Raw genomic sequence first — 26,723 nt, 5'->3', positions numbered from 1 at the left:
AACCTAATAACAATAATTAAACACAAATGACTTTATACTTTGAAAATAAAAACATAATTCCCCCCTTTAAGGTGATTTACCATAACTATGAAAAGGAGTTAATATTATTTTTCTTTTTTACAAACATCTGGAAAATATTAATGTGCAAAATAATTTATCTTCAAGAATATTAATTTTAGAAATCAAACCAAGGCTAAGAAAATGAAAATAATGGCATAGAAAATGATAAGACAAAAGTTAAAAGCAGAAGGCCTCCCATTAAAATGATCACTATACTGATCCAATGAATTCAGTGTATACGGTGCATCAAGAAATTCCGGTATACAAAAGTCCAAATTTACATGATGAAGTATTTATTAATAGGTGTTTATTTTATACAATGATGCTTGGTTTCTAAAAGGATTCAATACAGATTTTCTAAATGATCATTTTCTTCAACAAAGTTAAATGCATACAACTTTAATATCTCTTTGAGACAGTGATCCAAGCTTCCTCTTTGGATGATGTCACCAGTTCATACTTAGTTTCAATAACTTGTCCCTCCACAGAAAGGAGGTGCAGTCTCCTCAGCAGAACACTCAAAAGCACTGCGGCCACCATATAGGCAAACCTAGTCAGGAAGAGAGTGACATGGTTACCAAAGATCAGTGATTATTTATACAATTTAACTTTTAAATTTAATTTATACAATTTATACAGATTGTTCATTCTCATCAACAGTGATTATCAAAATGTTAAGTACAAAGTCTGACTTCTTTCCTTTCATTTTCCTTTATCATCTCACCTCAACTCTGGGCATTCCCGTGTGCCTGAAAATCCAAGCAAGGAGAAAGTTTTCATTATAGATTCATCATCAAAACGCTCTGGATCAAACCTAAAAAGAAGAATTGGGGCCAGTCAAACAGAGCTCCACTGGCATGGCATGTATTTACACTATAAGAACACAGGTATGTAATAAAGTTTAAAAACTACTAAAGCTAGAAACTGCTGTCACATTATATTTCATTTTGACTTTTTATGTTCCTAAACTACTGAACATATGTCTCTTTTGGCTTACTTTATTATTTCTAAACAATAGGCACAAAATACACTTCTCTAGAATCATCAAGGAATAAAATCGTAACAGGCACTTATATCATTTATGAGATGTAAGGATAAATCACACAAAATCACATAGTGAGTATTTACATTAAGAGTGTTCAAAATATGTTACATGAGACCATCAAATCAATATGCAAAGCATTTTATACTGCCTTTTCAATTAAATTTCATTTCTTAAAATTGAAGTCACCAGACTTAAAATTATACACATCAAAATTATATTACATGAGGCCCAGACTTATTAATAAGTGAAGGAAATATTGGTAAATCATCTGCCTGCAATGCAGGAGACCCAGGTTCAATTCCTGGATTGGGAAGATCCCGTGGTGAAGGAAATGGCAACTCACTCCAGTATTCTTGCCTAGAGAATCCCATGTACAGATGAGCCTGGCAGGCTACAGTCCACAGGATCACAAGAGTTGGACACAACTTAGCAACTAGACCACCATCACCAAGGATTTTTTACTGTACAGAAAAAAAGTTTTACTCTGTAAAGAGTCATGGGGAAATGGATATATTAAAACAAAATAATCAACCCACCAAGGAGCATAGAAATTCCCCTCAAAACCAAATGTTTTTAAAAGATCTAAGCTCTACTATGAAAAAAAAAAAAAAGAATTCTGCTTTCATAGCCTTTTTAAAGAGTATAAATTATCTTTTACTTTTGGAATATACTCTATTTACATTAGTCTATAGAAAAATTATATCAAATGTAATCATCTTTTTCCTTTTGTAAACTAACTTGAAAATTGGGACCCTAAGTGTTTACTTGAAGATATATATGTTTCCAGGTTAAAACAGAATGAAACTAGATTTTTCCAACTTAAAAAATTTTTTTTATTTTATATTGGAATATAGTTGGTTTACAACGTTGCATTTATTTCAAGTGAACAGCAAAATGATTCAGTTATACATACACACAGATTCTTTTTCCGGTTTCTTTCCCATATAGGTTATTACAGAATATTGAGTAGAGTTCCCTGTGCTATATAGTTGGTCCTTGTTGATTATCTATTTTATATGTAGTAATGTGTATATGTTAATCCAAATCTCCTGATTTATCCCTCACTCTCACTTTTCCCCTTTGGTAACTGAAAGTTTTCTAAGTCTGTGAGTCTGTCTCTGTTTTGTAAATAAGTTCATTTGCATCACTCTTTTAGAATCCACATATAAGTGATATTATGTGATACTTGTCTTTTTGTATCTGACTTACTTCACTTAGTATGATAATCTCTAGGTCCATCCATGTTGCTGCAAATGGGATTATTTCATCCTCTTTTATGCCTGAGTAATATTTCATTGCAGGTTTCCCTGGTGGCTTAGTGGTAAAGAACCCACCTGCCAATGCAGGAGACACAAGTTCAATCCCTGGGTCAGGAAGATTCAGAGGAGCCTAGTGGGCTACAGTTCATGGGTTGTAAAAGAGTAAGATATGACTTCGCGACTAAACAACAACATATTCCATTGTATATAAGTATCACATTTTCTCTAACCATTTCTCTATTGAGGAACACAGGTTGATGCCATGACTTGACTATTGTAAACAGTGTTCCAATGAACACTGGAGTCCATGTATCTTTCTGAATTATGGTTTTCCCCAGATGTATGCACAGGAGTGGGACTGATGGATCATATGGTAGCTTGATTTTTAGAGTCTTAAGAAACCTCCATACTATTTTCCATAGTGGCTGTAGCAATTTACACATTCCTATCAACTGTGTAGGAGGGCTCCTTTTTCTCCACACTCTCTCTAGTATTTATTGCTTGTAGATTTTTTAATGATGGCCATTCTGACCAGTATGAGGTGATACCTCACTGTAGTTTTGATCTGCATTTCTCTAATAATTGGTAATGCTGAGCATCTTTCATGTGTTTTAAGCCATATTCACTAACAACTAAAGACGAGAAAGAGAAATTAAGGAAACAATCTCATTTACCATCACATCAAAAAGAATAAAATACTTAGGAATAAACCTATGCAAGGAGGTGAAAAACTGATACTCCAAAAACTATAAGACACTGATGAAAGAAATAGAAGATGACACAGATGACATAGATGATATACCATATTCTTGGATTGAAAGAATCAAAGTCAAAATGACTATATTACACAAGGTAATCTACAGATTCAACACAATCCCTATCAAATTATCAATAGCATTTCTTGCTGATCTAAAACAAAAAAACTTAGAATTTGTATGGAAACACAAAAGACCCCAAATGACCAAAGCAATATAGAGAAAGAAAAACAGAGCTGGAGGAATCAGGCTCCCTGACTTCATTCTGTACTATAAAGCTACAGTGATCAAAACAGTATGATTTTGGCCTGAAGACAGAGATCAACGGGAAGCCTAGAAATAAACCCACATACCTATGGTCAACTAATCTACGATAAAGGGGGCAAGACTATACAGTGGAGAACAGACAACCTCAATAAGTGGTGTCCAAAACTGGACAGCTACAGTTAAAAGAATGAAATTAGAACATTCTCTAACACTGTACACATAAATAAACTGAGGATGGATTAAAAATATAAATGTAAGACCAGATACCATAAAACTCTTACAGGAGAACACAGGCAGACAAACACTTCTTGACATAAATCACAACAATATCATTTTGCATTCATCTCCTAAAGCAATGAAAATAAAAGTAAAAACTAACAAATAGGAGCTAGTTAAACCTAAAAACTTTTTTGCACAGCGAAAAGAAAACCATAAACAAAGTGAAAAGACCAACACACAGAATGGGACAAAATATTAGCAAACGATGTGACTGACAAGGGATTAATCTCCAAAATATACAAACAGCTCATGCAGCTCAATATCCATAACACAACACAACCAAAAAATGGGCAGAAGATCCAAAAAGACATTTCTCCAAAAAAGACCCAGAGACATCCAACTGTATTGTTAAATATCTCATAATGTTAAGGATTAATAAATGAAAATGAATAGGTAATCTAATCTCAAGTACTGAGGTTTTTAAAAAAACTTCCAAAATACTTATTTTATTTGTTTATTTATTTTCAGGGTAAGAGGTAATTTCAATTTTATTTTCCATCATGAATTTAACTCAATTTACAACACAAGACTATAAAATATGTAGCAAATGACAGTGTTATCCAAATACTGCTGCTGCTAAGTTGCTTCAGTTGTGTCTGACTCTGGGTGACCCCAAAGACAGCAGCCCACCAGGCTCCCCTGTCCCTGGGATTCTCCAGGCAAGAACACTGGAGCAGGTTGCCATTTCCTTCTCCAATGCATGAAAGTGAAAAGTGAAAATGAAGTCACTCAGTAGTGTCCGACTCTTAGCGACCCCATGGAGAGCAGTGCACCAGGCTCCTCCGTCCGTGGGATTTTCCAGGCCAAGAGTACTGGAGTGGGGTCCCATTGCCTTCTCCATCCAAATCCTAGGTTTTCAGAATTTTGAAAATACACTAAATTTTCTAGGTATGTAGTTGAACTCCTTCCAGAGAAGGATTGGGAGATAGGCATTTTGCTGGCTCCCTCTGCATTGAAATGTGGGGGCTAACCACAGCCAGTACCTCCATTCCCATTAACATATGCTTCTTTGTTTGCTACGATCCTGTGGGACTTATGAATGCAAGACGTTCCAGTTAACAGAACAGGGAAATTTGGGGCATATCCCTCCCTTGATGGCAGCCATAAAAGTTGGGACACTCGATGTGTGTGAAAGGGAGATGCTGGCAACTTGGTTTTATGGTTGGGGGTGTGTCCACTGATCCTCTGGAGAGGATCTCAGCCAGTATTTCTAAATGCATGCTCATTAAGAAGCTGGATCTTCAGGCAGCAGCTTGTAAAGTAAGCAATCAACCCCCTTCCAGGGAAAGAGTGGGAGATAGGCTTTTTTGCCTGTTCCTTCTGTGCTGAGCCCTATGGGGACAGCCATGGTGAATGCTTGTGCTCCCAACATGCTCCCATTAGGAACTGCTTCTTTGCTACAGTCCTGTGTGATTCAGGAACGCAAGCTCAGATGGCTTTTGAAGTAGATGTTTTGGAAGCCCATCCCTCAGGTGGGAGCATTTAAAACTGGGGCACAGAATGTGTGGTTCAAAGCCTTTGATCCTCAAGAAGCAGCTGAGAGTTGGATGTTCCCTCCTGATTGTATGGCACTGTGTAGGGGGTGGAGTTTATAGCAAGAATATGTCTCAGCCTTTCCCACCTGTTTCAATGCAGGTATTTTCTCATTTACCTAATGTGGAGGAGTCACTCAGCTAGTTCCTGGATTTTTCTCAGAGGGAATTGCTCTACATTCAGAGCATCTGTGTGAGGAAGGAAATTCATGAGCCTGCTATATCACCATCTTGGTCTCTGTCCATACTAAGGATTTTAATGTTTGCCTTAGTTCTTTTTAGTTGAGAATTCTATTTCAGTCTATTTTTTTTAAGTTGATAATATTTCATTATTTGGTTTAGAGTTCAGTTCAGTCGCTCAGTCATGTCCGACTCTTTGTGACCCCATGGACCGCAGCACGCCAGGCCTCCCTGGCCATCATCAACTCCCGGAGTCCACCCAAACCCATGTCCATTGAGTCGGTGATGCATTTACATTATTACCAATTTAAATCAGAGAATTTGAGTCAGGGTTTCTTCCTCTGAGACACCGCCAACACAATAAAAGCAATAATGCATTTATTTCTATAAATAAATGTCTAGACAGTTTCTATAAGGAGAATAAGGTAATGTCAGTTACTCAAAAAGAAAACTTCTAAAAACCACAATGAAATATCACCACATACCCATTAGAACTAAAATAAAAAATAGAAACAATAGTTAATGCTATTGAGGCTACAGAGAAGCTAAATCTCTCAAACACTGCTGCTGAGAATCTATAAAAAATAGTCTGGCAGTTTCTTGTGAAATTCAGTATGCACTAACCATATAGCCAATCATACTCTGGCATTTTTCCTAAGAAATGAAATGCCATGTTCACACAAAACCTTGTACACAAATGTTCATAAGAGCTTTATTCATATAAGCAAAATATTAGAAACAAGCCAAATGTCCTTTAGTGGGTCAAAGGGTGGAAGCTGAACAAACTCTGCACATGTAGACTACTACTCAGCCATAAAAAATATGCAACACCCCTTGTTGATCTCAAGAGCATTAAATTTAGTGGAAAAAGTCAATCTCTCCATCTTCCTCTATGTGATGGTTATATTTAAACTGTAATCAGTCAGTCATCTCTACAGGGTCTACCTCAATCCTATGTACATTTCGGCTAGTGTGCCGCAGTCTCTCAAGGATCATCTCAAGGCGCTGACACAAATTACTCTCTGGAGTTTCCACAAGGGATGGGCGATGAGGCATCCAACTGAAGAAGCCTTTTCCCTGGCACACAACATTACCAGTAACATTTCCTAAATTCGACTGCATTTGATTCCTAAAAATGATTTCTACATTTTAGCACATATTTCTGTATCTTCAGTCTGTGACCCTGATTCTCTGAGTGTTTTGAGGATAGGAATACTGTCAAAAGTTCTAGCAAAGCTCTTCTGCTTTTTGTATTACATCTAAAAGTTTATAAAAAATCTGGCATTTTTCCATATGAGAATTTTTTAAAGATTTTGAAGTGTGAAATTTTAATTTTTTATAACAGTTTTATTTCACAAATGTATATCTTTAATTCTGCTATGAAAGCCCCTTAGAATGCTAAGTTTACTTAATTTTTTAGTAGATTTTGAAGTACTGTTATTTAATTTCTTAATAGATTTCCCTTTAATATCACTGTAATGTGAAAAACTAAAATTACTTAATGCTTAAATGTCCCAGGCCTTATACTCTGGAAGTAGGTTTTTCTTTTACTTCAACCATGCCATCAACTCTGCCCCCTGCCTGTCACATAGCTTTAGCCCTCATCAACTCAACAGATAATGTTCTTTTAGGCCAGTAGATCTTAACCTACATTTTTAAGGCAGATTTTACCAGATGCCTACTGAGGAGGCAAGCAGTATCAGCTTTGTTCTTCACCTTTCCCCTTCCTTGCTGTTCTCTCAGACAATATACACACAATACCTATTTTCTGAATTCAGCCAAAGAGCTTAATAACTGAGACCAATAGAATGAAAATAAAGAAACTGCATAGGCAATACCCATTTACCAGTAACTGAACTCCAAAATACCACTGAAATTAAAGGATAATTGTAGAGATTAAGTAATTAAATAGATCTTGGGACAGAAGTGGTAATAGGAGAAATGAAGAGTAGAAGACAGCAGATTCATGAAAGAAAAAGCATTGAGCAGAAGATATACAGGGAGGGCGGTGGCTTTCTGTTTTTACTTCACTGTTACATACTGAATTTCTCCTCAAAACATAGAAAGAGAACACAAAACACGCAAACTCATAAAAATTAAGAACTGCAAAGACAACGACAGAAATTTCCTACTTGTACGGAGATGACCAAGTACTAGGATCCTGAAGCACGACTCCAAGGGCATACAAGACAAGGGTCTGCAAAAAAAGAATACTCTGGTTATGAAAAGTCTAACAGAGACAAAATGACTCCCAGAAAGCCAACTTATAAAAATATTACACAACAGTAGAAAACACAGGCCATTAGTTTGGTGATCTCATAGTGAGAAGGTATCCCTTAAGCATGTCACAAAATACTGAAGTCATAAAAGAATAACAGACTTCACTATGTGAAAATTTAAAACTGGCATCCAGTAAAAACAAAACACACCATAAAACTAGTAAAAGATAAACAACAGACAGAAAAAAAAGATTTACCATATAACTAACAGAATTAATATGTATAATCTACAGAAAGACATATAACCTCACTAGAAAGAAAATAATTCACAAAAGAAATACAAACTGTGAGTATACGGATGAAAAGCTGTTCAATTTCTCAAATTATAGGGGAAGCAAATTAAAATTATGAGATAATTTTTTATATATGATTCACATAATATATAAAAGATTCATAAATCCAGAGGTAGTAAAGAATATGGAGAGGAAAAGCAGTCTCATACACTGTTGCTCAAAATATAAATTGCCTTTTAGAGGCAACTTGTAGTAATGAAAAAAATTAATGTCAATCTAAATTTTCATCAATGAGGACTACTTAAATTATGGTCCATTCATACAATGCAGTATTATACATCCATTAAAAATAATGAATTGGATCCATAGTAAGTGCCAGTTGTATTAATTGCCTCAATAAAAGAAGAAAATTAAAAACAACATATAGAGTATATTTTCACATATAAATTAGGTTTTAAAAATACATACATATATATGTATATATACATAGAATAATACATATACACAGGAAAAAACCTACAAAATATATACTAAACGATTCACAGTAGGACCTAGGGAGAAAGGAGTCTTTCTTTTATGTTGCTTGAACCTTAAAACAAGCATATATCATTTTGTAATTTAAAATAACTGGCTTTTAACAATAGGTAGCATTTATTGGATACTTTAAACAACAAAGCTTAAAAATACACACTAAAAGAGTTGAAAAGAATAACTGAATGGGTTAAGAATACCAAATGTTTCCTACCTCCCTAGGAATAATAAATTTGTCAATCTTTCCTTCAATATCTTGAAGCCGGGCAGAAACTGGGGTCAGTTTGGCAGTCCGAACAGTTTCACAAAGCACTTGCCGACAATACCTGTTTAAAAAAAATTTTTTTGAGGATCCTTATTTTGGGAGAACCAATTTGAAATGTATATACATTTTAAAGTGTCATTCAACAATTTTAATAACCTTCCTAACAGAATAGTCATCATAATTCTTATTTGCTTAAAACACAGTGTATACTAGAAGGATATAAAGTTTAGGTTTAGGTGAGTATGAATTTAAACTAATAAAAACAACTTTAAAAGTACCAGAAGAAAACTCAAAGCAATATTTTAAAAATTTGTGTGCAGAAGCATCCTTTATTTTTAATAAAGGATTTAATAAAAATTTTAATAAGACTTTTCTACTTCAAAATTAGAAAAAATACTGAAACAATGATGGATATCATAAAGAAAAACACCATGACCATGGAAAAATTTCTACATATTTGAACTCATCATTAAGTAAAATTAAAAGCCAAGTAGAAAAATTATTTACTGTAAATATATCCTTAATGCATCAAAGCTCTTTAAAATCCCAAATTAAAATGATCAAACATCCCAACAGGAATATGGACAGAAAATATAAAAGCAATCCACAAAAAATGAAAAAAAATTGCAAATGTCATGGAAACATAAATGATACTCAACTACTCAACCTCATTAACAATGGAAAGACTGCCAATCAAAGCAAATTTTTTTACTTGCCAGATTAACAAATATGAACAAGAGTACTGTTAGAAAATGCTAATAAAAAATAGGAAAATGGACATTCATATTCACTTGGGGAAAGCATAAATTGGTACAACCTTACTGAAGGATGCTGTGCTGGGCTTAGTCGCTCAGTCATGTCTGACTCTTTGCAACCCCATGGACTAGCCCTCCAGGCTTCTCTGTCCATGGGGATTCTCCAGGCAGGAATACTGGAGTGGGCTGCCATGCCCTCCTCCAGGAGATCTTCCCAACCCAGGGACTGAACCCAGGTCTCCCACATTGCAGGCGGATTCTTTACATCTGAGCCACCAGAGAATCTCTGATGAAGGATAACTTGACAATATATATGAAAATATAAAGTTTGCATTACAAGGAGAGGAATAAAAGCTAAAATATATTGAAATCTTGCTATGCACCAGTTCTGTTAAATAGTTTCTATGCAGTATTTCATTTAATCCTTATAAGAAACTCATGGGTATTACTGTTTTTAATTTTACAGATGTTAAAAATGAGGCAATTGTTTAAGATCACACAGCAGGATGAAACAGGGCACTCAAAGCTGGTGTACTAGGACAACCCAGAGGGATGGGATGGGGAGGGAGGTGGGAAAGGAGTTTGGGATGTACACCCATGGCTGATTCATGTCAACGTATGGCAAAAACCACAATATTGTAAAGTAATTAGCCTCCCAATTAAAATTAATTAATTAAAAAAAAATCACATAGCAGGTAGGTGGTATTGACAGGATTCAAACCCAAGTCTGTTACCCCATAGCCCCTAACTGTAAACACTACACTACTGCATACATTCTTAAATAATTATCTCATTTCTCGGAACTTATTAACAGAAAGATTTGGGAATATCTGCAAAGATGTAAGCATAGGAACATTGATTTATATAATTTCTAAAAACATCAAAAACAAAAAAAGGAAACATTCTTTCCTCTTTGAACAAATATTTTTAGGTACCTACTACATTAGAAGCACTGCATCAGATACTAAGCTACAACAGTCAACAAGACAAAACCCTCAAAGAATTTCAGAGTCTAGCTGGCAGGGGAAAGGACAGAGGAAGGAACATCAAGGATGAACAATTAAAAAGGCACAGTAACTGTTATGATAAAGGAAGTTCAGGGTGTCGGGGAACACATGGCAGGAGTACCCAACTGGAGAAAGGACTTTACAGATATTCAAACACTTAGCCTGAGACCTGAAGAAAAAACTGGACTCAGCTAGAGGACAGAGGAAGAGAGAAAGTAGCCAAAAGTCAGAAGACTAAAATAGTGCTTCACATTTGAAGAAACAAAAGAATTTCAGTAAAGCTGAAATGCCTCATAAGCCAAGTTAGTGGGTATAAATTTTATCTTAAGGGCAACCAGAAGTCACTGAAGGATTTTAAACAAGGGAGTATGATCAGATACCGGAGAAGGCAATGGCACCCCACTCCAGTACTCTTGCCTGGAAAATCCCATGGGCGGAGGAGCCTGATGGGCTGCAGTCCATGGGGTCGCGAAGAGTTGGACACAACTGAGCGACTTCACTCAGTTTTCACTTTCATGCATTGGAGAAGGAAATGGCAACCCACTCCAATGTTCTTGCCTGGAGAATCCCAGGGACAGGGGAGCCTGGTGGGCTGCCGTCTAGGGGGTCAGACAGAGTCAGACACGACCAAAGCGACTTAGCAGCAGCATGATCAGATACAACTCCCCAGATATAGAAAGATGACTAGCACAGTGATTCTCAACTTTGACTACACATTAGCTCATCTGAGAAGCTTCTGAAACTTTCTGATGCCCAGAGATTGTTGGTTTGGGATTAGTCTCAGGTTATGTATATTTTTAAAGCATCTGAACAGATCAGTGTACAGTCACTGGCTCCAAGAGCAATCTGGAGTAGCTCAGTTGGTAAAGAATTTGCCTGCAATGCAGGAGACCCCAGTTCAATTCCTGAATTGGGAAGATCCACTGGAGAAGGGATGGGCTACCCACTCCAGTATTCTTGGGCTTCCCTCGTGGCTCAGCTGGCAAAGAACCACCTGCAATGCAGGAGACCTGTGTTTGATCCCTAGGTTGGGAAGATCCCCTAGAGAAGCAAAAGGCTACCCACTGCAGTATTCTGGCCTAGAGAATTCCAATGACTGTACAGTCCATGGGGGTCACAAAGAGTCAGACAAGACTGAGAGAGTTTCACTTTCACTTTCATAGGAGGAAGAAAGACACAAGGCTGTTGAAATGCCCCAGATAAGTTGGTGGTGCTCCTCATGGGTGGGGGTGGGGGACAATGGAAAGAACTAAAACTAAACTTCTAACTAAATGCTGTTTGGAAAATAAAGTCAACAAAACTTACTCACTGACTAGACGTGGTAGAGTTACTATGTATAGAACACTGTCTACAACACATTAAGAGAAAACATGGAATTTACAGAAGAGTTACATGCTTTGTACTTAAAAATGTTTTTAAATTTTTCATTTTAAATACATACATATATATGTATAGAAAAAGTCTGGAAAAATAATATAGACAGTTAACAATTGTTATCTCTCTTGTCCTCATTTACAAAGGACATTCCCCTTCTATGTCATACACTTCTGCATAATAAAAACTTCAAAAAACAAGTATGTATGACTTGTTTAAATTGTAATCAATAAAGCTTTCAACATTTTAAAGAATCCCTAACAAATGTCTCCTTGTGAAATCCATGGTTTCGAGTTCTTTCTAATGGCTGTATCCGTATCTTCTTTTCTATAGTTGAAAGATGCTCCAAAGTAAGGTTGCTTGCTACCCAGTCTCAGACTTCCAACCCCCTAAGAAGTCACAGTTGCTGTTTTTAAAAATCTTTTACATTAAGGTATTACTTACACATAAAAATGTTATCTATTTTACCTGTACAGTTTGATGAATTTTAGTCATCATATATGACTGTGTGACTACAACCACAAGAAAGATATATAACAGTTCCCTCTCACTAGAAAACTTTCCTCATGCCTCTTTGCAGTTGATCCCCTCCCCATTTCGGGCCCCAGCCATCACTGCCCTACTTTCTATCACAATAGCTTTGCTTTTTCCAGAAAGTCACCTAAATGAAACACACTGTAGACTATTTTTGTGCTTGATTTTTTTCACTTAGCATAATAAGATTTATCCATGTTGTTTTGTGTATTGATTTTATGTTACCTTTTATTACTTGGTACTATTCCATTGTATGGATATAACACAATTTATCTATTCAACAGTTGATGAATATTTGGACTACTTCCTGTTTTTTGCTATTATGAATAATATTGCAATAAATGTTTGCATACAGGTCACTATGTGGACATGTTTTCATTTCTCTCCGGTAAATGCCTAGGAGAACTGCTGGGTCATACTGTACAATTTCGTAAGATCCTGCCACATTGTTTTACAACAGAACTGTACCATTTTGCATTCCTACCATCAATGTATGAATGTTCCACTTATTAGACATCACTGATGCTATTTTATATGGGCCCATGTAAAAGTTTCCTAAGACTGCCTTATGATTTTAAAAAGCAAATTAAGTCATCTATTAAAATCTATATGTAAATACTTTAAGTCCTGTAAAAATAGACAGCTTTCCTCCATATTAGCATTAGTTTTAAATAAGATAAACCAATTCAAATTTTAAAGATCTCCCCGCCCCTCCCTTTCCTCAGGTTCTTACCTGAGCTTCTCAATTTTCTCTGAAGTGATAGGTCCCTTCCCCAAAACTTGGTCAATCTCTTCATATAGTTTTTTCTGAATTTCCTCATAGGTGGTTAAAAAACAGATTGCCCAGGTGCACACTAAGTGAAAGTTTATATTAATAACAATGAAAGCAGCGAATTCATAGTTTGGGTGCTGAATAAAAAACAAACTTACTATTTTTTGGTATTTTCTTTTTTTCCCCCTACCTGATACAGAAGATACATAAATGCTACCAGAAGATAAAACAAGATTGTTCATGAGATTTGTGCTTCATTCAACAGAACATAAACATTTACAGAATATTCTCAAAGAGAGACAGTGAAATCTAGAAAATTTCTTTCATAAAATTGGCAAGTAGTCAAAGGCACTTGATGCATTTTACCTTAAGCAAAACAGTAAGGATAATAAATAAATTTCACATCTGGGTAAGTGTTAAATGCTGGCAACTGTGATGGACTGGTTCACTCGACCATGTAAAATAAAATAATTGACTTGTCAGTTTCCTCAGGAGCCCTAATGAAATGATTCACACAAGTAAAAATAGCAGGAGATTTACCTATAAATCAGTGCTTCTAAGTTTTTACTTGTAATACACTGGCTCAAGAACTGAAACTGATTACTTGCTTAGGACAGTGGTTCTCAAAAATCTCCTGGGAGTCAGAGACTGTGTGATGACACAATCCCCCCACCCACAGATCCTGACTTAGTAGGTTTAGGGTGTGTCCAGGGTCTCTATATTCCTAACAAATATCAGTTATTCTGATGAACGCCCACACTGGAGTTCACTGGCTTATGCCTTACTTTTTCTGAAAATGGCTTACGGATTATAATCACTGAGGAAATCAAAAGGTAAGAAAATTAATTACAAAATAAATATAAAATAATTATATTTTCCTTAGGGATCCACTGGGATTATAACTGTTCAAATGGAATCATCCAGACACACAGCATCTCTTTCCTTAGATTAAGCCTGACATGCCTCTATCTACAGCTCTACTTTTTCTATGTCAACTACTTTTTCAACTGTGTTTAATAACTTCTGTTTCTACTTATTATCTCTTTCCTGAGCTAAAGGGCTAGCTTAAATTGGCCTTAAAGTTAATTATTTTTAATATTTGCCAAAGTCACATATTATCCAAATCCAATGTAAATACATAATTCACTTTCTGCACTTAATATTATTATCAGTAAATTAATGGCTACCTGGTACTCAATTATTTTGATAATTTATTCACATCCAGAGTTCATAAAAGGCATATGAGTAACTCACTTTAACTTTTTTCCTATATATGTTTCTTTATTATGGCTTGTGAGTGAACTGCAGAACTTCTATTTCACAAGTGATGTGAACACTTATGCAGACAGTATGTATGTACATGTATGCAATCTTACAATAATATGTAGTAATGTATAACATTGAAAGATATAGCACAAGGATTTGGATACAGTAGGCACTCTACAGCCTGACTACATTATCATTTAAAATTAATATAACTGTGTAATAACCTCAAACACTGTTTTTTTTGTACAACTCTATTAAAGGACAGAGAGTATAGCTTTAAAATGTGATTTTAAGCCACTTAATGTTCTTTAATTACAATGTTGAATCAAGACACCAATTTACAGTTGGAAACCTTGGAGGTCATCCTTATTTTAGAAGAGGAAAAAAAATGTAGAGGTCAGTATCTTGCTTCAGGCTACTAAATCGCAGAGGAGGGACTTTAATCAAGGTTTCCTGCTGATCTTGCCTCTCAAAGGCAAGTTTTCCCCCAAAACTACAAAAAAGATTAAAATATTAAGTCAACCTTGGAAATGATCGATTTTTATAATATCCAAAGTACAACTGATTCAGATTTTTTAAACATTTATTTATTATTACTTAATTATTTGGCTTCGCTGAGTCTTAGCTGCAGCATGTGGGACCTAGTTCCTTGACCAGGGATCAAACCCAGGCCCCTTATAGTGGGAGCATGAAGTCCAGCCACTGGACCACCAGGGAAGTCCCTGATTCAGATTTTTTTGAAGGTCTTCAGCACAGATATATTTTAACAGTAATACATTTTTTAAACAAGTATTTTTTTTTAAGGTTCAAGACATTATTTTCGACACATGCTTACCTATATTCCACTTAATCTATAAAATCTGGGACATCTCTAGATACCAAAAAAGTATACAAAGAAGAAAAACTTACAGCAACTTCACATTTGTGCTCATGCTTTTTTAATTTTCTTAAACAGAAAAAGTTGTGAACAAAATCCTTCAGGTAAACATAAATTCTTTAGATTTTCAACTTGCGCTTTAATACTTCCTTTAGCATTTTTTGTTAACACAATTTTATGGATATACATATTCTTAAAAACTGTATAAATAAATGGTAGTCTGATAAACTCAAAACCAGTAAGAAAGCTTAGAAATGTACCACCCATTTTAGAATTTTAAATAATAATCACCTTTAATTTCACCAAGAAGTTCTTTTAAATCATGATTTCTGTGGCCTATATTCGCTGCTGGTAGATCTTATTAATAGTAGACAGGATTGAAGTCAAAGTGAAAAGCCGCAGCAGGAAACTGAAGAGCTTGCAGCTCTGGTTGGAAAGGTGTCAACAGCAGTTCATTTTAAAGGCACTAACTAGGATTCACAATCCATAAACTGTGTCAGGAAATTTATGGCAATGTTCAGAGGTGGCACAGAGCACCTGGGGTTAAGAAAAGCGGGGGTGGGGGGGCAGAGGAGGAGCACTGTGTGAATCTAGCCTTTCAAAAAGGAATAAAAAATAAGAGCTAAGGGAATTATAAACAGATCTCACAAACAGTATTTCCTTCATCTTAGAATAGCTTTATCTTTCTGTATTTTATAATCTATCTCAAAAAGAAATCAGTTTATACTTACATTTTGCAGTTATTATGCAACTGGCCAGAGAAAATATCATAGTGTCTTCTAGGATCTAGGAAACAAAACTAAGTTTAGATAGTGTGACATGTAAGGTGGCCTGTATTAGACCCTGTATTAGACCTAGTAAAATCATTTACAGTATAGCACTGGGAGTTAAGGAACAAAGTATATTATTCCTTTATGACATTTTCACTTGAATAAAATCTATATAATGTAAAAGCCAACCTAAACACTGCACTGCATTTTTGACAGTGAACATTTATCCAGTAATATCACTGGCTCATGGCTCAGTCTTATCTTTCTAGCTTGGCTGAGTGCAGCAATGAAGACTCAGCAAGAGTGAGGAGCCTGCCACTGTTCTGGAGCGTGATTTAATTTCTGTACCCACACACACCCAGAAAACCACTTTTTGTCTATGCAGACTTACATCCACAGAGGAGGCAGAAGACTCCTACAGTGAACAGGTGTGGCAGCAATGGCTCCACTCCACAAACACACAGTAGCCCAGTGGTGTGCTGGGCAACAGATCCACACTGGGAACAAGCCACGCTGCCACATCTGGTCACACGGGCAGAGCTGTTTAGTCGAAAAAGGCTCACCCAAGCCCTCCTCTGTAACAACCACAGAACTTTGGTTCAGTATCTGCTTACTCAAATATTAGATACTATATAGCTGCTTCCAAGAGCTAATAACAGGACAGCAAATCTAAATACTATTTATGGATGATGTACAACAAAAAAGGAAAGAGCCATTGAATTCTAGGAAGGCATCTGGGTTAAAATGAATAAAAAGCACACTCTATACATGTCTGATTATCCTTGGTTTAATAAACATTTAAGAATTACATCACCTGTTGGTCATTAAGGCTTCCCTGTACTAAGGAGTCAATGAAAATATGCTGACTGAAGTTCCTTCCTTTTCGTTCTTTAATGATTTTCTTTAAAATAGATTCCAGTTGCATAAGGGCTTAGAGAAGAAAAACAAAAAAGATTTTCATTTGTGAGGATTGAACAATTTTTTGTATTTTTACAATGTTCCTATGTACAGAGTAAAACTTTCAGTTAAGAGAATAATAACAATTTTTAAAGCTAATTTAAAGTCTAATATTTCTCATTTTTCTAACTTGAACACATGTACCAAAATGCATAAAACATATATGCACAATTTAACAACTAAATCAAACGCCCAGGTCAAAAAGTAGAACGAGTCTACCCCTTAGAGGACTTTTACACATATACCCCTCTGCTGGTATTATTCACCTTCCTCCTAAATTCTGTCCTCGTAATTCCATTCTTCTCCCAAATCAAGCATCACTCATTTAGAAACTCCAACAAGTGTGAAATAGTCAGAAAAGTAAATTTCTATAACCTAGAAGATTAATCCAACTTCCAAGAAAATTATCCAGAGATCATTTCTCAGGCCCCATCTTACTTGACCTATCACAGCACCTGATGGAAACACTCTCATTTGGCTCCCAGAATCCACTCTCCTGGGCTTCACACTTTGCTCCCACTTTACTGCCTGCTCATTCTAAGGATCCTTTGTCAGTTCCTTCTCATCTCTCCAATTTCTTAATGATGGAATGCCCAAGGTTAAGGACTCCTTTTCTTAGATCTTTATTTATACTCATTACCTTGGTGATAACCATTCTCATGCTTTAAATACAATCTATGGATGGAACACTCCCAAATTTATATTTCCAGTTAGGACCTCTTTCCCCTGAATTTCAGACTTGTATCAAACAATCAACTCAGCATCTCCACTGAGATGTCTGAAGTATACTAAACATAACATATCCAAAACTGAAGCCGTGATCTTCCCCTTCAAAACTGGATCTTTCCATAGTATCTGTCCCATCTGATTTCCTAGCAATTTCATTTTCCAATTACTCAGGTCTAAAACCTTGGTATTTCCTTCTCTCATACCTCACATCTAACCTGGCCATCAATGTTGGCAGTTCTAATTTTCAAAATATAGAATTATTCTCCCTTATTCTTTTTTTTTTAAAAATATTCTATTTTCTGCTACCTTCCACCTAGCCCAAGCCTCATTATTTTTCTTGCCCAGTTCCCTGCAGTAGCCTCCTAATTAGTCTCCCTGCTTCTGTTCTGAGCCCGGAGATGACAGCAGCCCAGTCACACCAAAGCCAGACAAAATCTGTTCCACTCCCATCAGTCTTTCTGGTCTTCTGTTCTCCTAACTCATTTCACTCCAGCCATGGAGTTCCCTGTTGTACCTCAAATATATCAGCAAGAATCTTACCTCAAAGACTTTCTAACTACTTTTCCTCTACATGGAATATTCTTTCTCCCCCTGGTCATGTGGATGTATTTATAAAATATTAAATATTTTTTTACTCAACATTATAATAGTAAGAATTTTTTTTTATTTTGTTACATTTCTTTTATAACATTTGTCATGTTGATATTATTTCCTTAGCAATTCCTATATTATTGGATATTTAGATTTTCTTCTGTTTTTCTACTTGTAGAAGTATCACTACAAAGATATTCATGGGTATTTTCTTATTTTAGATAATTTCACTCATTATAACTCTTACGTAACATGCATTTTTAAATTGCTTTCCCAGGACTGTACCTTTGCACTTTCCATTAATCCTGTAGGCTGTACCAGCACTACAGTACTCTCATTCTGAGCAAGTGCTAGAGTTTATTGACTAATTGACAGCCTTTCCCTCTCTTTTATTTAAGAAAAACTTTCATAATAGGAAATGTAGGAAAAAACATAAAAGGAAGAAAAAACACATGACCTATAACTTCATGAATCAGATATAACCCTATTAAAACTGGGCACATTTCCTTTTGTCCTTACTAAAAATTAAGAGTGAAAAAACTTACCATCTTCATATTGTTTTTTCCGAGTTGTACTTTTATCAAGTGATCCATCCAGAAAGCCTTTTCCAATCTCAGACCAAACCTGAAAATAGCAAAGTATACCTATTATTTAGTACATAAACTTTCCAAATAATACCATGCAATCTAAGCTAATAACTGAAGAACCTCTGTCTCACCAACAGAACTGTTAAATTCTCCCTTTCACATGGAAATCATTTATTCCATTGTCTTTGAAGATAAGGCACAAAATATATCTTACTAAAAAATATATATATATATATATATATATCTTACTAATTTCATTCAAAGTACTTTCAAACTAATTATAACTAAAAAGTCAGTTTCCTTATTTTCAAAGGAATATGAATGAAAAGGAAGAGGAACTATCAGTAGAGTCAATTTTCAATTTTTTATTACAATGGCACTGGTGGGTAAGTAAAATTCATTGTAAAATGGTAAAATGGAATTTGCTCAGTCACGTCCGACTCTTCGCGACCTGATGGACTGTAGCCTGCCAGGCTCCTCTGTCCACTGGATTCTCCAGGAAAGAATATTAGAGTGGGTTGTCATTCCCTTCTCCAGCGGATCTTTCCGACCCAGTCATTGAACCCAGGTCTCCTGCTTTGCAGGCAGATTCTTTACCATCTGAGATGAATTCCAAATTTTTACTTCACCATGATAAATGGAAGGGATTTCCTAGTGGCTCAGTTGGTAAAGAGTCTGCCTGCAATGTGGGAGACCTGGGTTGGATCCCTGGGTCGGCAAGATCCTGGGAGAAGGAAATGGCCACCCACTCCAGTATTCTTGCCTGGAAAATCCCATGGATGGAGGAGCCTGGCAGGCTCCATGGGGTTGGAAACAGCAGGACACAACTGAGCGACTTAACTCGACTTCACTCGACTTCACTCTTCCCTTTTGTTCTGCACCTCAAAGATAAAGTTAAGATGATAACTGGTAAGCACTGGCTAAGATCTAGAAAAAGGTTAAAAATTAGTCTAAAGTTTGGAAAGAGTAAACAATAGGATTTCAATACTGGATACTTAGTCACGAAAAATTTTCTTGATAATTGAGAAATTCTGAAAGAACTTGTGGAAAAAAGAAAATAAATAGGTATTTTAAAAATATTCATAGTTATGAGTCCTCAAGTCTTACCTTACGAAGATATGCCTTTCAGACTATTTAAATGTAAAAAATTAACCTACTAAATGTACTGTAAAAACGTGCAGCAAATGTTTATATTAGGAATACCCTTTAAGTGAGAAAGAAGTGCCTAAGTACAACAAAGAGCACAGGGTAAAAATTTATGATGAAAAAGTTGAGTTAATTTAACTATTCCACCCCAACAAAAAAAAGCTGAACAGACTGAAAAAGCAACAGCTCTTCTTGGGTCTCTGAGATAGAATAGGGCCCTAGGCAAACTGAGGCCCCCAAGACTGGAGAGAGAGGTGAAAATGGGAGGCACGTCTTACTGTAGCAGACTTACAGGTGGAAATTACCTCAGAACCAGCGCTGGGGCAGGGGAACCTGAACTCAAACTGAGTAACGGCTGGAGATTCACTATACACAACTCTGACAGTCAAAAACAGGTAAACCTAAAATTGCTTTTTTAAAAAAAAGTCTTTTAAAATGCACTATAAATAAAAGTAAAAGCAAATGAAAATTGAGATAAAAAATTAAAAGCTCTTGGTAAGAAAAAGAAAGACATTGACTGAAATACAGGTAGAGGACATGAGAAGGCATCCCACAAAAAAGAAACACAAGCTGCTCAGCAAAAATATTAAACAATGTTTAACTTCACAAACAAGAAGAGAATCACAAATTTTAATTATGAAAGATCATTTTTTACTTACTAGATAGGCAAATATTTAAAAGACGAATAACTGTCAAAAACAAGGAAAGAGCACACTAATGTTGGTGGGATAATAACTAGGACCGTGTTTTTGGAGGGCACTTCAGAAACACAGTATGCAACTGGGTGTGAGATGTACATTTTTCACGTTAACACCTGTGAAATAGAAACGCATCTTAGAGCCGATGACATCTCCCAAGTATGACCGCCAAGCAGCAGACAGGGTGCAGGAACGCTGCCCCAGCATTCACAACCCGGTTAGTACTTCTGGTGGCTCGGCTGGACAACAGCACCCTCTTAGAGTTTCAGACATTAAGGACATTAAAAATCACTTAAGGCAGGATTTTAGGTCATGATTATGGTATGAAAACTTTCCTTTGACAACTTCCAGTAACATTAAAATAAAAAAAAAAACCAGATTCCTGCCAAAAATAGAGACTTTGTATCTAGTCACACACAAAAGTATGTAATTTGAATCTAGTCAAATTAAATCCAAATGAGGGACATTTTACAAAATAATTGGTCTGTACTTAAAAAAAAAGTCAACATCAAAAAACAAAGAAAAGCTGAAAAACCATTTCATGTTAAAGAGGTTTGACCACTAGAAGTAAAGAAATCTGAATATGGGCTCTGGATAAAAATACAGTGTGAAAGCTAAATTTCCCAAGTGTGGCAACTATTTTGTTGCTATATGAGAGAATATTCTTGTTTTTGTGATGTACAAACTGAAGCATTTAGGGGGAAAGAAGTAAAGTGTCTACTCTCAAATGTTTTGGGTAAGGAGGAGAGGAATGGATGGAAGGATGGATGGATAGACAAACGGATACTGAATGGAAAAAGTAAATGGGGCAAAATGTAAACAACAGCTGAAGGATATCATGAGAGTTCCTAGTACTAGTTGCCACATTTCTGTATATTTGAAATTATGACTTCTACTTTGAAATTCTAAGGAAAGAAAAGTAAAGAAAAATGTCAGCTTAAAAGTACCAAGAATAGAGACTTCCCTGGTGGTCCAGTGGCTAAGACTCTGAGCTCCCAATGGAGGGCATGAGTTCAATCCCTGGTTGGGAAACTAAGATTCCACATGCTGTATGTATAATAAATATATAAAACATTTAAAAAAAATACCCAGAATAGGAACAGGTATCAGCAGCTTGGAATAAAATCCTAGAAATAACAGTGGAGTTACTTTTTTAAAAATGCTCTCTCATCAACGTGAAAAAAAATCAGACATCCACAACTGAGTCAAAAATTGATTCTTCATTTAAGTAGGAAAACATTTTAGGAATCCTTTAGCCAATTTATTTTACCTGGATACCCTGAGCAGTTTATTAAAGGAAGTGGAATTTAGGATGATTTTTTCCAGTTTTATTTTTATACTCCTGAACATGTGAACATTTTCTAAGAAATGGACATTTTTTCAATCATCAAACACAAGTAATAAAACCATCTTAATGGGAAAAAGGATAATATTAAACAGTGACAGAGTACTAAGCCACAGTTCCTAGTGATTTTGTTTTACATGCATTGCATTGATTATTTAACCTGTTTTTATAGATTTGAAGAAAATAAGGAATAACTGATCAGAGATCCCAAACTTCAGTGAAATAAATGACTTAAGTACAGTTCAAAACAAATTAATATAATGTTGAGACTGGTAAAAAATAGAGAATAATAAAGTCCATATGAGAGTCCAGAAAAAAGCAAATAGTAATTCAATCTTCAACTGAATTATCCTTTTTTCAAATCATATTCATTTCACTAGTATTTTAATGCTCCATCAAGTTTAATTTCTTTCAGTAGAGGACACAGTCTAGTGCTACTAAGTGCAGTTTTTCTCTTTATCCTAGAAATTATCATTATAACATACTTGGTTTTTGTTTTTGTTTCCACCATGCAGTACAACTTGCAGGATCTCAGTTCCTCAATCGGGGACTGAATCCAGGCCACAGCAGTGGAAGCCCAGAATCCTAACCACTGGGCCACCAGGGAACTCCTGACATACTTGCTAAGTATTCAAGACAATTGTTTTAGTCATTTTTTAAGTTTCAAAAGGTAACTGCTTAAAAAGGTAATTCTTAAATTTTTAAAAAAGGCAACAATTATCTCTCTTACATTGTTTTTAGCCACAAACAAGGACACTCTGTTCTACAGAATCTTAAAACTTCTTAAGAGGCGAGGTCTACATTCCTCAAGTATCCAATTTGATGAAAGAGTAAACTTAAATCTGGCCCTAGACTTACTGTGCCATGATTCTTCTGGAAGCGAATGACTTCCTGTTCATCTTCAAATGTACTGCCCATTACCATCTGTGTAACAGACTTCATAGCAAAGCCAAGCATATGCTGGCAGAGGGGGACATGCTGGGACTCTGGGTACGATAGCCATTTATCCAATAATTCTTCCGAAAGCTGAAACAGAACAGAAAACCACAATGATTTTCTATTCCCTCCTACTAAATCTTAGAGAACTCCATCAAATAGATTCATTTCACAGAGTTCAATTCTGTAACCAAGGCAAGCATTCAGGTGTTTACTTCATCTGTCAGACTAACACTGGCTCTACCAATAATTACATCCCTAGCAGTTTAGGCTGAGATTCTGTCAAAGGGCTGATATGTAAAACAAAACAACCACAACAATAAGAACGGAAAATACAAGTCATTTAAAGGCTGGGAAAACCTTGAACCTAAAGGAACTTTTAATATTAGAGTCTTAGTATCAAATTAAAAATAGTAAAGATTCACCACAGAGTAGCTGTGATCCAGTAAACAGTAAGTATACAAATGTGTGAAAGTCTTAGATAAGCTTCAGTGACGGAAATCTCTCAGGGTCTCTTTGTCATTCCTTCATCCACTCAGAGTCTCTTTGTCATTCCTTCATCCACTGAATATTTATCAAATCCCTTGTGGAACAAACCACAATGTGTAAAAAAAGTGAAAGTGAAGTCGCTCAGTCGTGTCCAACTCTTTGGGGCCCCATGGACTGTAGCCCACGGGATTCTCCAGGGAAGAATACTGGAGTGGGTTGCCATTTCCTTCTCCAGGGGATCTTCCCAACCCAGGGATTGAACCCAGGTCTCCAGAATTGCAGGCAGACGCTTTAACCTCTGAGCCACCAGGGAAGCCCAAGAATGTGTAATAAAAAGATCAAAAGCTTTGGAGTCAAAAAATCCTGGGTTTACTTCTGGCTCTTAGAAGCAATGTAACTGAGCAACTTGCTTGACTTTTCCAAGGTGTAGGTGTCTCAAAAGTTAAACAGGGATGACATTTCCCACTTTTTATGGTTGCTGTGATAGGGATAATCGTACTTACATCACAAAACACAGTAACTAGGTTTGTAAAGTAAAATATATGTAGACCCTTTCATGTTAGGAACTCAAATTTAAGCTACTTTGCCGTATCAACTCTATGAAAGTTTTGTCATAGTGTAAAGGGTCCACACATATGCTGCTATCATAAATTTTGAAAACTTATTGTACCTTTATATTTCCCATTACAATTCTGTTTCAAAAAGTTCCAGAAGCGGGACTGACTTCCAGAATGGTGGAGTAAGACTTTGGTGATCTCACTCTGCCTTTAAAACAATGAAAATATGTGCAAAACCACTAAATAACTAACATTAACCATTTTAGCACTTTGGCAATTAACCAAAACTCAATACTCAATGTGAAGTGTCTATTCAACAGGAACTGGACCTTGGTAAGATAGTGAGGTCTTTGATGTTTTTAACCTAACATTATTTAATTTCCTTTCTCTCCCCATCTCAATGGCAGCATTGCAGAAAACAGCTCTAGTAAAAGCACCATCACCACTGCTGACCAAAACGGTTACTGAAAATGGACAACTAGGGAACCCCAAGGCTTTATCCCTCCCCAAAATTAAGTAATGAGCTAGCTAACCTGTCAGAATCAACTTCTGAAAAACTCTGGAATACAGTAAAAAAAACAATTAGGGGAAGGCTTGATGAAGAAAGCAGCAGCCGCTCCGAGGTAAGGAAGTACTGTGGCATTTTAAACAACCTGGTCTGATTCCCATATCCCAGAGAAGCAGCAGCTAAGAGAACAGCAGCACATACTCCTAATGCAAATTGCTAGAAAGCAATACAGTCATTTTGGTAAAAAAAAATTGTGGCCGTGAGTCTTAACCTGAAAACTCTCATTAAGGACAGTCCCTGACTTGCCCAACTCTGAGCATTCCTACAGCTAAGACAGGTTCCTAGGTGACTTCTGCTGAAAACATTTAAAGATGCAGGTATTGGCTGCAACAGCTGGTGAATGAAACAACAATTAGGACAAGCAATAAACACCAAGAAGACAGGGAAGGAAGAGATTGGGAGAAGAGACATCTATGGGAATGAGAGCTCAGATATCATGATAAAGTTAGAGTTAATAAGGGAATTTGGCAAGGTTAATGACTATAAATAGGATCAATATGCAGAAATCAACCATATATATAACAAATAAAAATGAAATTTAAAAACTGTACCATTTATGATAGTATTTTTAAAAAACTACTAATTATCTAAGAGTAGAATTAATAAAAGATATATAAGATCTCTTAAAAGTGAAAAAATTATTGAGAAAAACTAACGACCAAAACTAAAAACCAAAAAGTGGGAGGGTATTCTTCCATATTCATGGATTGGAAAATTCCATAACACTGTGGACAAGGAATGTTGCCTACCATTCCAATAAACAAAGCATGTTGCCATCAAGCCATCAGTCACCGCAGCCCCTCTTCCCAAGACAGCGTACCCTGAGGGGATTCAGAATGAAGAAAAATAGGATACTGGTCCTAGGTTCAGTTCAGTTGCTCAATCATGTCTGACTCTTTGCGACCCCATGGACTACAGTATGCCAGGCCTCCCTGTCCATCACCAACCCCCCGAGTTTATCCAAACTCATGTCCATTGAGTTGGTGATGCCATCCAACCATCTCATCCTCTGTCATCCCTTTCTCCTCTCGCCTTCAATCTTTCCCAGCATCAAGGTCTTTAAAATGAGTCAGCTCTTCGCATCAGGTGGCCAAAGGACTGGAGTTTCAGCTTCAGCATCAGTCCTTCCAATGAATATTCAGGACTAATTTCCTTTAGGATGGACTGGTTGGATCTCCTTGCAGTCCAAGGGACTCTCAAGAGTCTTCTCCAACACCACAGTTCAAAAGCATCAATTCTTTGGTGCTCAGCTTTCTTTATAGTCTAACTCTCACATTTATACATGACCACTGGAAAAACCATAGCCTTGACTAGATGGTCCTAGGTAAGTAGATGTGTATCTGAGGAATAATTTTAATGTGCCCAGACTCTTAAATAAATTTCTCATATGAAGAAAAGCACTAAAGTCACTAATTTGTGAAGTCCTGTTTTTGTGATCAGCAGTAGTCTTTTGATGTTTCACTACACAGTTTTCTCAGGATACACAGGAGTATATCCTGGCTTCTCCTTTACCTCTACAGACAATTCTGTCTGGCAAAGCAGGAGATAGGGGTTCAATCCCTGATCTAGGAAGATTCTATGGGCTGTGAAGTAGCTAAGCCCATACACAGCTATTGAGCCTATGTTCTAGAGCCTGGGAGCTGCAACTACTGAGCCCACATTCCCTAGAGCCCATGCTTCACAAGAGAAGCCACCACAGTGAGAAGCCTGCACTCTGCAACTCGAGAGTAGCCCCAGTTCTCCACAACTAAGGAAAGGACAGTGCAGCAATGAAGACCCAGCACAATGAGAAATAAATAAAATTAATAAAATTTTTCAACAACAGTTCCTCAGAGCCATCTGAGAGGCTGTTCCCCATGCTACTGTTCCCAAATAAAACATAAGGTCCCCAAATAAAACATAACTCACAATTTGTAGGTTGCAGACTTTTCTCCAGCCAACAAAACTATACATACATCAAGTGACCTATACAGTTACCTGGTTTACAATAAAGGGAATATTACAGTACAATGGAAAAAGGATGATCTTTTCAATAAGTTACGCTGGATCAACCGGATAATCATATAGGAAAAAAAATGTT

The 26,723-nt window shown here is 36.2% G+C and overlaps 1 protein-coding gene across 3 annotated transcripts in view; it reads right to left on the bottom strand.

Moving 5' to 3' along the window:
* Positions 1–336: 336 nt before the first annotated feature.
* The window catches only part of CYP20A1 (cytochrome P450 family 20 subfamily A member 1), a 43,155-nt gene continuing 16,768 nt past the window's right edge, over positions 337–26,723 (bottom strand). For all 3 annotated transcript variants that reach the window (XM_069578060.1, XM_069578061.1, XM_069578062.1), the window contains 9 exons: positions 22,952–23,119; positions 18,863–18,941; positions 16,855–16,970; positions 16,002–16,056; positions 13,089–13,209; positions 8,635–8,746; positions 7,510–7,574; positions 785–874; positions 337–610 (listed from right to left, as the gene is read on the bottom strand). In XM_069578060.1, coding sequence (XP_069434161.1) covers positions 460–610; positions 785–874; positions 7,510–7,574; positions 8,635–8,746; positions 13,089–13,209; positions 16,002–16,056; positions 16,855–16,970; positions 18,863–18,941; positions 22,952–23,119 — 957 coding nt within the window. In that variant the 3' untranslated portion in view covers positions 337–459. The remainder of the gene's footprint in view (positions 611–784; positions 875–7,509; positions 7,575–8,634; positions 8,747–13,088; positions 13,210–16,001; positions 16,057–16,854; positions 16,971–18,862; positions 18,942–22,951; positions 23,120–26,723) is intronic.

This window comes from Ovis canadensis, chromosome 2, assembly GCF_042477335.2.
Source record: "Ovis canadensis isolate MfBH-ARS-UI-01 breed Bighorn chromosome 2, ARS-UI_OviCan_v2, whole genome shotgun sequence".
NCBI classification, from domain to species: Eukaryota; Metazoa; Chordata; class Mammalia; order Artiodactyla; family Bovidae; genus Ovis; species Ovis canadensis.
Note: the sequence above shows the minus strand (reverse complement) of the source record. Positions and strands in the feature narration are given on the sequence as shown.